Source organism: Rattus rattus, chromosome 7 (assembly GCF_011064425.1).
Source record: "Rattus rattus isolate New Zealand chromosome 7, Rrattus_CSIRO_v1, whole genome shotgun sequence".
Lineage (NCBI taxonomy): Eukaryota > Metazoa > Chordata > Mammalia > Rodentia > Muridae > Rattus > Rattus rattus.
This window is the reverse complement of record NC_046160.1, coordinates 104,721,439-104,734,666: the sequence shown is the minus strand read 5'-3', so window position 1 is coordinate 104,734,666 and position 13,228 is coordinate 104,721,439. Positions and strand designations below refer to the sequence as shown.

General features: G+C 42.7%; 1 protein-coding gene across 1 annotated transcript in view; it reads left to right on the top strand.

Moving 5' to 3' along the window:
* Positions 1-6,616: 6,616 nt before the first annotated feature.
* Gtf2a1 (general transcription factor IIA subunit 1) overlaps positions 6,617-13,228 on the top strand; it is a 32,477-nt gene continuing 25,865 nt past the window's right edge. The window contains exons 1-2 of the mRNA XM_032908229.1: positions 6,617-7,081; positions 9,756-9,857. Coding sequence (XP_032764120.1) covers positions 7,052-7,081; positions 9,756-9,857 — 132 coding nt within the window. The 5' untranslated portion in view covers positions 6,617-7,051. The remainder of the gene's footprint in view (positions 7,082-9,755; positions 9,858-13,228) is intronic.

The window sequence follows — 13,228 nt, the reverse complement described above, 5'->3', positions numbered from 1 at the left end:
CTTCAGGCTGTGTGAACAGGTATATATGAAACATAAGTGAATTTTGTGTTTAGACTTGGGTCCTATCCTTTAGAAGGTTCATTTTATAAATCAAGAAAAATCCAAAACACTTGTGGCCTAAAGCATCTTGGATAACGGATACCCAAGCTATAATAATTAATTCGTAATTTTTCTAAGATCTAGTCTGTATATTATACATTTCACTTCATTATTATGATGTATTTTATTAAAAAATTGAATATTAGAATGGTGGTGCACACCTTTAAACCCAGGATTCAGGAATCAGAGGCAGGCAGCAGATCTCTGAGTTCGAGAACAGCCTGGTCTATAGAGAGTGTTTCAGGACAGCCAGGGCTACACAGAGAACCTTTCTTGAAAAACAAAAACAAACAAAATAAAACCAAAGTTGAGTATGTAACCTGGGCATGGGAATGCTTGTGCAGGGCCTCAATATTTGGAAGGCAGAGGCAGAATGGTCAAACATTCTAAATTAGCTCTGGCTAAGTAGTGAAAAGGTTTAAAATAGTGTACTGAAACCCAGCAGATCCTGAATTTACTTAACAATGCTCAAGAATGGTCAAGCTTGTTTCATTTATACTTAACCACGGTGCTGCCTTTGTATTATTTTCAAAACAAATTCAGAGCTCACATCAATTCATTCTCAAATATTTTAGTATGATTCTGGCTGTTATCATTCTACCTTCTACTCCTCCTCTTCTGTTTGCTCTCTTTCAGATTTGTATTTATTTTTATTTATATGTAGGGGTGTATCTTAGAGTTTTCCTGCTGTGAACTGACACCATGACCAAGGCAACTCTTATAAGCACCACATTAAATTGGGGCTGGCTTACAGGTTTAGAGGTTCAGTCCATTATCATCAAGGTGGGAGCATGGCAGCATCCAGGCAGGTGTGGTATAGGCAGAGCTGAGAGCTCTGCATCTTCATCTGAAGGCTGCTAGTGGAAGATTCACTTCCAGGCAGCTATGACTAGGGTATTATTGTCCACCCCCACACTGCCACACCTACTCAAACAAGGCCACACCACATAATAAGTGCCACTCCCTTGTCCAAGCATATGCAAACCATCACAGTGTGTGTGTGTGTGTGTGTGTGTGTGTGTGTGTGTGTGTGTGTGTGTGTGTGTGTCTGTGGGGGGATTGTGGGGGCATGGGGGGCAGAGTGCATGTTATTTAACGTGTTCCCTGTAGCAGAAGTTACTGGTAGTTGTGAGCTCTCCAACATGGGTTCAGGGATCTAAACTTGGGTCCTCTGGAAGCTGCTCTTAACTGCTCAGCCATTGCTCCAGCCCTGTTGTGTGTCTCTTTTAAGGACACACTTTTTATTAGATTGAGGTCCTACCTAGGTAACGTGACAATTCAACGCAAGTGGTGCTCTTATCAAAACAGAAATTGGGACACAAAGACAGACAGGATGGTTTGTAGAAACGGAGGCGTTGGCGAGGCAGCTCACATCTGCAATGTCAGCACTCACAAGGCAGAGGCAGGAGGATTTCCATGAGTTCAAGCACAGTCTGGGCTACATAGTGAGTACAAACAATATAGAAACTAGGGAACACTAAGGAAATCATGGCTTTTGATGCTGGGAATAAGCAAGGAAGAGATTTCATTTGCAGACACACGTGGAGAATAGGCTGTCCTCATTATTGAGGCTGAGGAATCCAGTGACCAGCCACCTGCACACTAAAGACCTGGGAAATTCCAATCTCGGGAGCCAGTGGTATAAGACCAGGTCTAAATCTGTAGGATGGAGAACTAAAGTAAGAGGCAGAAACTTAAGGGCATCCAGCACGTTCTAAGTTCCCAGTTGTATCTCCAAACCCCAACACCAGAACTGCAGAAATTCTAGGAAGACAGATGCTTCAGCTGGAAAGCACAGAAGTGAATTCACCTCCGTTCTTTCTTTTTGTTCCCCTCTGGCCATCGATAGATAGGATACGAATCCGCATTCATGATTGTAACCTTCAGTATTTTGTTTACTTATGTAGATGCTAATCGCTACTGAAAATACTTGTATTAGTGACTTTCAAATATTTGGGACTAAAATACCCGAGGGAACAATTTAAAGTTGAGGGAAGATTTATTTTAATTCATAGTTTTAGACTCTCACGGGAGGGAGGGTAAAGCAGAACAGACTGGCTCACGTCACAGTGGGACAGCAGAGGAAGCAGGATTATACAAAGGGCCTAGGGCAAGAACCAACCCCTAAGGGAATGGCTCTAGTGACCTATTTTTTTTTTTTTTTTTTTTTTTTTTTTTTTTTTTTTTTCGGAGCTGGGGACCGAACCCAGGGCCTTGCGATTCCTAGGCAAGTGCTCTACCACTGAGCTAAATCCCCAACCCCGTGACCTATTTCTTAAGTAGGCCCCATTTCCTACTTTTCATCAGCCCCCAATAATACAATGCCATCATATTATTACTTTATTAAGAGAATAATCTGTTTATTAGACCAGAGTCTCAAGAATCCAATCACTTACTAAAACTCCATCCACTGGCAGCCAAGCAACCAATGCATATGCAAACCACAATACACCTTTACAGGCACACTCATAAATAATATTTTATTACGTATGGACACTCATCAGCACAGGACAAATTAACACAAGACAGTTAATCATTGCAGGATTCTATCCAGTGTCTGTGACTACATGGACCTGCTTAAGTAGTTTAAATGCTAGCTTCCAGAGTCAAGGAAAAATACTTGCTTAAACCACCTAAAGGGGTACTTTGTTAAAATAGTATTTAAATCCTTCCCTTTGGTCATGTGTAGGAAAAGATATTCCTCATTTGGTTTGGATGAGTAATACTTGAGAAGGTTTTGTTGTTGTTTTGTTTTTGTTTTTGTTGAGACAAGGCTTCATGTAACTCAGGCTGGATATGAATTTATGGCCAATGTTGAGCTTTTGATACTCTTGCTACTGCCTCAGTGGTTGAGATTACAGGCTGGTAGCACTGTGACCAGTTTTAGGCAGCACTGGGGACAGAACCCTGAGCTTCGTGTGTACTATGTAATCTACTGAGTAATGTACATGCTGTGTCCCTAAAGAAATATTTTTCTTGTAGCGTTTATGGAGTTGTTGTAAGGTACCCACCAGAGAAGACTATTCAGACCAGGGTTTAAGCCAATAAAGTCTTCATCAGCCAGCTGGCAAGTAGTGGGTGTTTGGGATTCCAGTGTAGCCCCAAGCCTTTTCTCAGGGTGTGCTTTTAAGCTCAAAAACCATATCTTGGTTTGTCATACTTCAGTTAACAAGAACAGTTAGCTAAAAATGGAACTACAGAAGCTAAAAAACAAGGTTAGTACTTTAGAGACTTTTTCTATGGACGTTGACGGATTAGGTCTTTGTTTTGGCTGGTGGTGCTGTTATGTGTTTTATGGTCTCAATGGTACTTTCATCATGGAGTCAGTTGTGCTAAGATCTGGGGACCTGTTACAGCCTCAGTACTATCTCCAAGCAACTTTGATTAGTTAGTGAGAAATAGTTCAAGATCATAACCCAGAAATAAGTGTTACTCCAAGTTACTGGATTGGTCAGTTTTGAAGCTCTTCTAGGTATTTTATAAAATAAAAAAAAAAAATTCAGGTTTTATCGTTTTAAGGAAGGCTTTCCCTGCTTGTGGCTTAGAATTAGAAAACAGAAACGTCTCAAAAGCAACGGACCTGAAATAACACACACAACCTAGGTACTACGTGTACTTGTTGCTGCTAGGTTCACTTCAGTCAGCTTATCACTATTCTTAAGACACAAAACTAGAGAATTTTGTTTCTACTCTATTTTCTTAAATATGGATCTCTTCTCTCCCATGTTGACAAGAGTTGAGCATTTCAATCTGTAGACTAGGTAAGGGTCATTTTAACCATTTGGGCATCATCATGGAGGTGTTGGTCTCCAGAATATACAGGGCTTTTTTGTTGTTCTTCCGTTTAAGACAGGATCTCTCTACGTACTTTTGGCCATCCTGGAACTCACAGAGATCCTCTTGCCTCTGCCTGAGATCAAAGGTGTGCCTACCATCCCTGGCTTATACAGATATTTTTATCTGCCTATATAAAAGATTTTGAAGTTAGAGAAAGATACTCATTACAAAAAAAAAAAAAGACACTATTATGTGTCTACGTACATTAAAACTATAAACTCGAAATTGGAAATCCAGTATGTTTCATACAAAGAGCTATTAAAATTATAAGTCATTCAAGCTTTAGAAGGAAGGAGGAGGGTCGGTTAAAAATAACGTAAGTATGATGCAGTTTTGTTTGTTTTCTGGACAACCTTGTCTTGGAAGCTGAACATTAAGTTTTTCAGAATTTTGATACAAGAGCAGAAAATATCTGAAGCTGGTTGATACACATTGACTGTGACTGAAGGGGTACTACAGCTAATTGAAGAAGTAGGAACAATGCACTGTAACGGAGTCCATGGTGGTTTCTTAGAGGCAGGTGGGCACTGGACAGGGGAACAGCATGTGTGAGGCATTGCTGCAATCTAGACATTAAAGATATGGAAAGAGCCTCCAGTAGTCTGATTGGATTATTTTTTCTGAAAGATTATTTCCAGTTTTGTATATATGTGTATATCCCGGCACTCGAGTGTTCAAGTTCTTCATGAGCTGGGCCGTGCTGCTTGAGTCTCCTGATGTGATGTTCTCAGGAAGAGCAGCAATCACTTTTAACTGCTGAGCCATCTCTTAAGCTCCTCAAGGAATTCTTAAAAAAAAAAAAAAAAAAAAAAAATCCAATTAACAACACCCATTTCACAAGTCGGACCTAACAACAAAGATCCAATCAATCCCCTCTGAAGATTAGTTCTGTAGAGAGGAAAGTTTATAGACTCTTCTGAGTTCTGTCTTCAGTGGTCTTTAACTGATGGCAGAAACACCTGATCCTCGTTTCTCACGACAATTGTAAGCTAAGTATTAAAAAAAAAAGTTAAAAATGTAGACTGGATCACAATTTCAAATACTTATGCCCTGTGAGTTATTTTCTAGTGATCCAGACCAGACACACCTGTGCAGGGTGTATTTAGTGGTTCAGATGTAGTGTGGCACAAGCCTTTTTTCCCAGCACCAGAGGGCAGAGGGAGGCAGATCTCTGTGAGTTCGAGACCAGCTAGGTCTACAGGGTTTCTATGCAGTCCTGAAATTTACAGAACCCGACTCAAAGAAACAAAAAAGAGAAAATTAAAAAAAGAAGTTAAAGAAGAGAATGGAGCTAATGTTGAAGAAATCCTAGAGGCAAGTGAGGTGGCGTGCACTGTGAAAGCAGAGGTGGGCAGATCTCGGAGTTACAGGAAAGCAAGGGATACACAGAGAAATCCTGTGCTTAAAAACAAAACAGAAAAACCTCTCAAGAATGGTATTATGCCCAGCTTCTCAGTATGCACGGCCCCTGTCTTCTCTGATCCCTTCCCTGAGGTGATAGCAGTCTGTAATCTTTCTTTGCCCTACTGGTCTTTGATATTCCATATTATTTGGCTTCATTGGCACAGAATGACGTTGTTTGGCTGCCTTTTGAATATAAAATTCACACGTCCACATTACATTTTATTTGTCCCCAAATTCCTAGGACCAGGAAAAGTGGCAGTGTTAAATTCTGCCAACCGAACAGGAGTCTGTTTCCTGAAATATTGATACAAAGGCGGGATTTGCTTGGACGTCACAGGTCAAATTCCCAATGAATTGCATTCTAAGACACCAACGAACTCTGCCTGATCTCTTGTGACAGGCCTGGCAAGTTGGTGAGTCAAGGGCCTAAGTTTCAGATATGGTTAGTCACTATGTGCAATCACAGCACTTTGGTAACATTAAAAAACAAAAGCAGTAATTAGTGTATCCCAATCTGGTAGTTGTATCCAAGTTTTTTTCTTCTCCACCCTAAGAAGTCATTTAAAGGTTTTGTGAGTTGGTAGAGGCTGAATCTTCGGGGTTATTTTAGCCAAAGCACCTTGTAGTCTAATTCTGTAGAGACAAACAGCTGAGAACACAGGCTTTCCTAATTCTGTAAGGTACATACAGCGAGCACAAAGCTTTCCCCTCCTCTCCTCTCCTTTAGACTCATACACAACTTCACGAGGTCTATCCTTCGCAAAAGGCGCGAACTTCCTCCTCGCCCGACCTAAGCTCTACGAATCAAAAGATGACTCCGCATTTAAAACTGTCCCAAGCCCCAGCGCGCGGGAGCCGGAAGCCGCGCCACGTGACGCGCCGTCCGTACGCAGCCATCCTCCGGAGAGCCCGTAGCCTCCACGGCTACTCCACTTCTCCGCTCCACCCGATGCCCTGCTGGGTAGCCACGAACTCTGGGTTCCCTAAATAAACCAGCCTCCTCCAGTGACGCCTCCTGGCCAACCCGCCAACGCGCCGGGACCACCGCGGCGAAACGCTTCCGCTAGGGCTTCCCCCGCCCCCGACCACGTGATCACGCGAGACTTGGAAAAGGCGGCGGCGCGCCTTCTTTTACTCCAGCTCCGCGGCCCCGCCCACCCAGGGCCTGGCGACGCCCCGGCGCGCGTGCGCACGCGGTTCTCGCGGTGTCTCGCGCTCGGCCCCGCCCCCCGCTGCCCCCGCCCTTTCCGCCCCTCCCTCCCTCCGCCCTGTCTCTCGGCGGCAGCGACGGCGGCGGCTCGCGCAGCTTGTTGGCTCGCTATATAAAGGGGAGAAGCAGGCGGACCGGACGGCTGGAGCTGCAGCCGGTGGCGGCAGCGGTGGCGCGGGGAGCGGTGACCGGTGTTGGTTTCCCTCCTCGGCGCCGAGTGGGGGAGCGGGTGACGCCCCCTAACCCCCTAAGGGGTCGTGGCTTATTTTTTTTTCCCCTTTTTTTTCCTTTAGGCGATTCTCGAGGTTTTTAGCTGCGGGAGGAGTGCCCCCCTCCTCCTGGTCTCCCGCCTCTTACTCCTTCTGGATCGGTTTTGTTGAGAAATTTTTGCCCCACTCTTGCGGGTGACTTGGGTCACCCTCCGGTCTCAGTTTTTTTTTTTTTTTTTTTTTTTTTTTTTTTTTTTTAATATCTCGTTCTCTCTTGTTTGTGTTGTGTGAAATGGCGAACTCGGCAAACACAAACACCGTGGTAAGGACGTGGTGCGGTGGCCGGCGGGGGCTGCGAAAGGTTCCGGCGGCAGGCAACGGCCGGGGCGGGCGGGGGCGGGCCCGGGCGAGGCGGCGCTCCCGACCCGGTCCCCTCCGCCCTCCACCACCGCTGCCCGCCGCGGGCCTGGCCGGGCGGGGGCGCCGCGGGCTGGCGGGCGGAGGGCGGCGAGGCCGGAGCGCCGCGGGCGGCCACGCAGGCCGTTGGGCCCTGGCTGCCGACCCCGGGGCGCAGGCAGGCGGGTGGCGGCCCCACGCGGGACCCGGACCCGGCCAGCCTCCCGAGCGTCCGCGGGTCGAGCCCGGCGTTTGGGGAGCCTCTTGGACGCCGCCAAGGCCGGGCGTGCCTTCGGGGGCTCTCTGGAGGTGGTGCTTTGGGAAGCCTCCGCTGGGGCCGATTTTACTAATCCTCCGAAAGGAAAAAAAAAAAAAAAAGAGAGAGACAAAAAAAAAGATGAAGGTTGGAAAGCACTTATCTCGGTTCCTCCCCAGTGGATAAAATGGCGAAGGGGAAGCAAAACCCCTGCGGTATCTTCGACTAGCAAAAGCACCAGAACAAACAAAGCCTACAGTGAGTGGCCCAAGAGTCCCCCGCTTTCGCCTTGATATTTGCCTACTTCCCGCTGCTCCCTTTTTTGGTTACTTGCGATCACGTAGGTTTGCAAAAAGCAGTCACATAAAAATAACCTTTTAAAAAGAGTCACCAACGCAATGTGATCACTAGGCCACCCCAACTCTTGATCCTTTTTTTTTTTTATTGTTACAATAAAACACATTTTTTTGTTTTGTTTTTTTGTTTGTTTCTTGGGTTTTTTGCCCGGTCCCAAACGCCGCAGAACAGCCTGCGGCCGCCCGACACTGTACCGTTGGCGACTCGGGTCGATCCATCATGGCTGCGGCCGCTTACCCTGCTTTTCAGTGCCTGCGCCTTGTGGTCCTCCTCCCTTTGGCTGCCCTGTTTATATAGAGCCATTGCCGCTCTCTAATATAGACTCTGCCAGGATGGGAAGGTGCTTTTCAGGCCTACGTCACCGCCTCTCCATTTAAACACCAGATCCGGCTTTAAATAGTGAGAGCTGCAGAGCGCGGGGCTGGGAGGTGCGTGCTCCCGAGGCGAGAGGCGCCGGCGTGCGGAGTTCAGTTTATTTCTACGCTCCCTTCACGCCGAAATTTCGCTCCGGAGCCAGGAGGCTGTTGTCACGGACTCGAGTGTGTTTTTGCTGTGGCAGCTAGAGTGTACTGCCTTTGTTTGTAGTGGGAAGTAGGCCAGAATTGCAGCTTCGTTTTGTTCTTTTTTCCTTCCCTTTATACAGTTTTAATTTTAAATCGTTTTAGATCAGATAGGATGATTTTCTTTTTCTTGGAAGAGATACGGTCAACATTCTCGACTTTAAAAAAATGGTGTTGTACGGAAGAATGCGTTGTACGTTAAATGTTTCCCCAAAGAGGACTTGAGTTTGGTAGTGTTTTCTTAATACTCAAGCCATGAAGCTTTTCGCGGTGACTGAAGCGTCTGTGCTCACAATCCATTGATGTGTATGTAGAGTTAAGTGAAGAAAGAGGTACAGCCTAAACTGAATTTTAAGAATTAAAGATTAAGTAATGGTTTTAAGTTTACCAGAGGCTAACATGGTCAAACCCACCCAGGTTACCAAATATTGTGCCAAAAAATTAGCAACCTCTGAAAGGAACCTTCCAATAATGCTACATGCAATCTCCAATTTGCCAGTTTCAAAGTTTGGAAAATGTGTTTTAAAAGGACAGATTTATTAAATGGCCTTGAATTCAATAAAGACCAAAGCCACTTCGAGTGAAGTTTAGCATTTTCCTTTTTCCTTCAGTAATAGTGCTTCTGAATTGGTTAAGTTATTGGCTAGTTGCTGAATGATTGAATAGTAGCAAAAGAATGAAATTTTGTGTCTCAGTGTTGGAATTTCTTTTATGGTGACTGATTTCAAAAATATTGAAACTTCTGGTTTGCTGGAAATTTATCCTACCAATTTAAAATTACATGGCCAATGTAGAGTTTGGTGATATAGCTTGAAGTTACAGACCAGGGCAGGGAAAAAAACTGAGGTCATTTTTGTATGATCACATTTGGATAAGACTGCTGGGTATGACCAGAAGATGACTAGTGAACAAAGAGTTCCCCAAATGTAAGAACTGGAAAGGCCGTGAGATGGGACGAGGGTTAAATCAAACATGGATAGTAGGAACCAGGCGTAACCATAAACTTATTAATTATGATGTTAGACATTTTAGTCACAATCAAGGAAATTAGAACTGGAATTTGTGTATCCTGTCTGCATAAAGAACTTTGTTTTATGAACTACATTGCCCGGCCTTACACTTTTATAAAATATGTCGCTGTAAAATTTAATTTAGTAAGGACAAAATATGTGTTTTGTTTTGTTTCGAAGACAGGTTCTCTGTGTAGAGGTCAGGCTGCCCTGGAACTCTGATATCCTCTTGTCTCTGCCTCAAGAGTGCTAGGCCTGGCTTAGGATTGCAGTATCTTTAAAGTCGCAATTTAAAATAGATTTAGATAGTTGACCCAGTGACTTGTATTTAAGGATTAGATATTTTATTAAGGATTTCTCAAAGCCTGTTAAAATTTTGAAATCAGTCTTTTATTGAATCTTATTTTTCCTTTAAAGCCTAAATTGTATAGATCTGTGATTGAAGATGTTATTAATGATGTCCGAGACATTTTTCTGGATGATGGAGTGGATGAACAGGTCCTGATGGAACTAAAAACTGTGAGTTTGTCTCTTTTTAAAAGAATATTTTAGTATTAATAACTTTTCTATGAAGATGTCGAATGATGAATGTTTGACTTTAAGGAGAGACAGTATAGTGTAGTGAAGGGTATTGGCTTAAACTTCAGCTCTGCCGTCTCTACGTCCTCTAATTGGGTAGCTAGGTACCTTGTATTTAGCCTCCTTCCCTGTGAGATTGGAAGTGGTAGTGCAGACTCCCTGGGTGGTTGTTCTCAGGATTGAGTGCAGTAAGCACAGAGAATGCCTGCCTATCAAAACGGCTTATAATAGCTTTTCTTGTTCACATGTGATTTTTATGGTTGTTACTTGACATGTCAAATAGTATTTACTTTTTTGTATTTTTATTATATTTGTATTTTAAAATTTGTTTATGTTGGAGGAGGGATTGAACAAATGCTCAATAAAAAAGTGTAGGTACTAGAGTAAAATCCTTGGTGTAGACTAAATGCTCCTTTTATTGTGTATTATACACTGAGAACTAGTTTTTCCTCTTAGGTTTATTATGCAGACATACTTAGAGATTTTTTTTTTTTTTTAAATGGCATTTGTGTGGGCACTGAAGAGATAGCTCAGTGCTTGAGAGCTCTGGCTGATCGTCCAGAGGAACTGGGGTTGATTCACAGCACCCACATGGTGGCTCACAATAGACTATAAGTACAGTCCCAGGAGGTGCCCTCTTTTGGCCTCCATGGGCTTTAATCAGCACACAAGTGGTGCACAGACATTCATGTGGGCAAAGCACACATACACATGGCAGCATGTGTGTTTTCTGGTGGTAGAATGAGGTGAAAGTGTGGAGTATTTTTGTACTAGTTAGACTAAGTACCCAATTTGAAAATTTCATAGTTTATTATTCTTTCATTTAAAAGTTGCATCTTGTATGGTTGGGAAAAAGACTCAACGAGTAAGAGTGCTTGTTCTGAAGTTAAGAGGACCTGAGTTCACATCTCCTGCACCACATAAAAAAAGGCAGGTATGAGACCCACATGTGCCTGCCACCCCAGTGTCTGGGGGACTGAGACTGTGGATCCCAGGCATTACTGACCAGCCTCTGAGCAAGGGCGGAGAGGATAGAGGAAGTCGTTTTAATATCCTTCTGAAGCTTCCACATGTACACATACAGAAATTGTCCACTGAGAAAAGTCAGTACCTCAGTTCAGCAGCCTAAGTGCTCAGCACTTACCATGCCGTTCTGTTAGATTCTGTTCCTGTGCAGCGCTGCGTTAGGTGTATTGACTGTGCGGAGACTGTTCTAAAAACGTGTGCTCTGCTGCTTAGTCAAATGTGTAAACACTCGGAAGGTTTCATAACTTATGACTGTCGGAAGATCATTCAAAGAACAAGATATATCAATAGATTTTACTCTTAGTAATGAAAAGTTCATTGGTATGCAGGTTGAGATATATTGTTGAACTTTTAATATTTTAAAATATCTTTTGCTTTCTCAGTTGTGTAACTGTGTAAGAATTTTTTCTTACTACCCTTCGATCAAAACAACATTGAAATGGAGAGGCAGATGGGAAATCCAGCTTCTTTATGCCATTTCTATCAGCTTTTTTCCCAGTTAATTCTGGAAAAGTTGGCATCATTTATACAAACCTAGGCTTTTCATTTTAAAATTTTAACACTAAAAGTATCCCAATTTTTTTTTTCTTTTCTTTTCTTTTTTCTTTTTTTCGGGGCTGGGGACCGAACCCAGGACCTTGCGCTTCCTAGGCAAGCGCTCTACCACTGAGCTAAATCCCCAACCCTAAGTATCCCAATTTTTTTGAAGTGCTCAGTCATTTTTGGAAAGAGATAGAGGAACAGAAGCTGATTTTCTAAAGTTGTGCTTTGACTTGTGCACAACCCCACCTCATACATACTTGAAATAATAAATTAAAAAGAGAGAAATGGACCTGAGGTCAGAAGCCGTAACTGTTGGTTTAGAAAGCGGGAGCAGCTTCTTTAGAGCTGTGCTCAAGTCATCACAGCCAATACGTCCTTAGGGCATAGCTGTGGTCTTTTCCTTTCAGATGTGGAAGCTAGAATTTAGCACTCATTTTAAATGAAGTCTGAGCTTAATTGTGGTGTTGAAATATGTCTTACTATGTTTAAGCACCTGTGGACAACTTCTAGAATATTGCCAATGTAAGAAAGGGAAAAAAATGTTAAGTTTTAGTGAAATGAGTAGTACTTACCTGGAGGGAAATAAGTTATTTTTAATACTCAAGGATACAAGTGTTAGAATTCCTCTTATGAAATAGGAGTTGGAAGATCGTGGAACAGCATAGAGTATTTATAGTACATTAAGAATAAGGAAATAAACTATTCCCTACAGGGAGAGAAATGGAGTGCTTAAAGATAAACGTTGTAGAATGCCTCCTTTGGGATTTGGAACAACATGGAACAACATAGATATCTAAATTATACAAAGATTAAATAGACAAGCTTACCTTGGTCCTTGTGCACTGGGGAATGTTTTACATTTTGCTGGACTCCGTAATTGTCTTCTCTGTAACATTATGTAAAGGATAAAATTTTTTAGAGATATAGAAATGGTATGGGTCAATCTGGGATCTTTATTTTCTCTTGCTTTGTTGGTTGACAGTTTGGAGAATTCTGTCTTTTGACTGGTCCCTGTAGCTGTTCAAAGACATTAAATTGTCTTGGAAAAATCAAGTGTCTTCACTTGTGTGTTTCTGACATTTGAAAGGAACTCGTTCAGCATTTAATCTTCAGTTTCTACCATAATACTTGGCCTATGTAGCTGGCACTCAGTTAAATATTTAGCTGAACTGCTTAATTTCTGATGTGGCTTCTGAATCTTACTAATGCTATTTTTGTTATTGTTAAGTGGGGCACACACTTGGGTTGTAATAAGAGTTAAAGCTGTTAGACCAGAATGAACTTAATTCTCTGCACTAAATTTCAGGACCTCATTAGAATTTTCAGAATGTGCCCTAGATTTAACAGTTAGACCCTAGCCTTGTCCAGGACTTTCTGCAGTGATGGAAGTGCTCTGTGTCTGTCCTCTGCTGCACAGCCACATGTGGCTGTTAAGCATCTGGAATGTGATTAGAAGAACTGAGGAATACATTTTTGTTAATTTTATTTAATTTAAATTGAAATCACTACATGTGGCTATTCAGATTTTCTTGCTCACAAGGTTAGCATCATTGTGTGTTTTGTGATTTATAATAGGCTTTGTGAGTGAGCTTCTCCTTTTTTAACTGTTTCACAGATTATCAAGGTTGCTGAGGCTATCAGATACAGTGGTAATTAGATTATGAACTGAGATGCACGGTGAGGCAGCATATAATTTAAAGATTAATTAGATATTGTCGGAAATGTCATTTAAAAACTAAAAC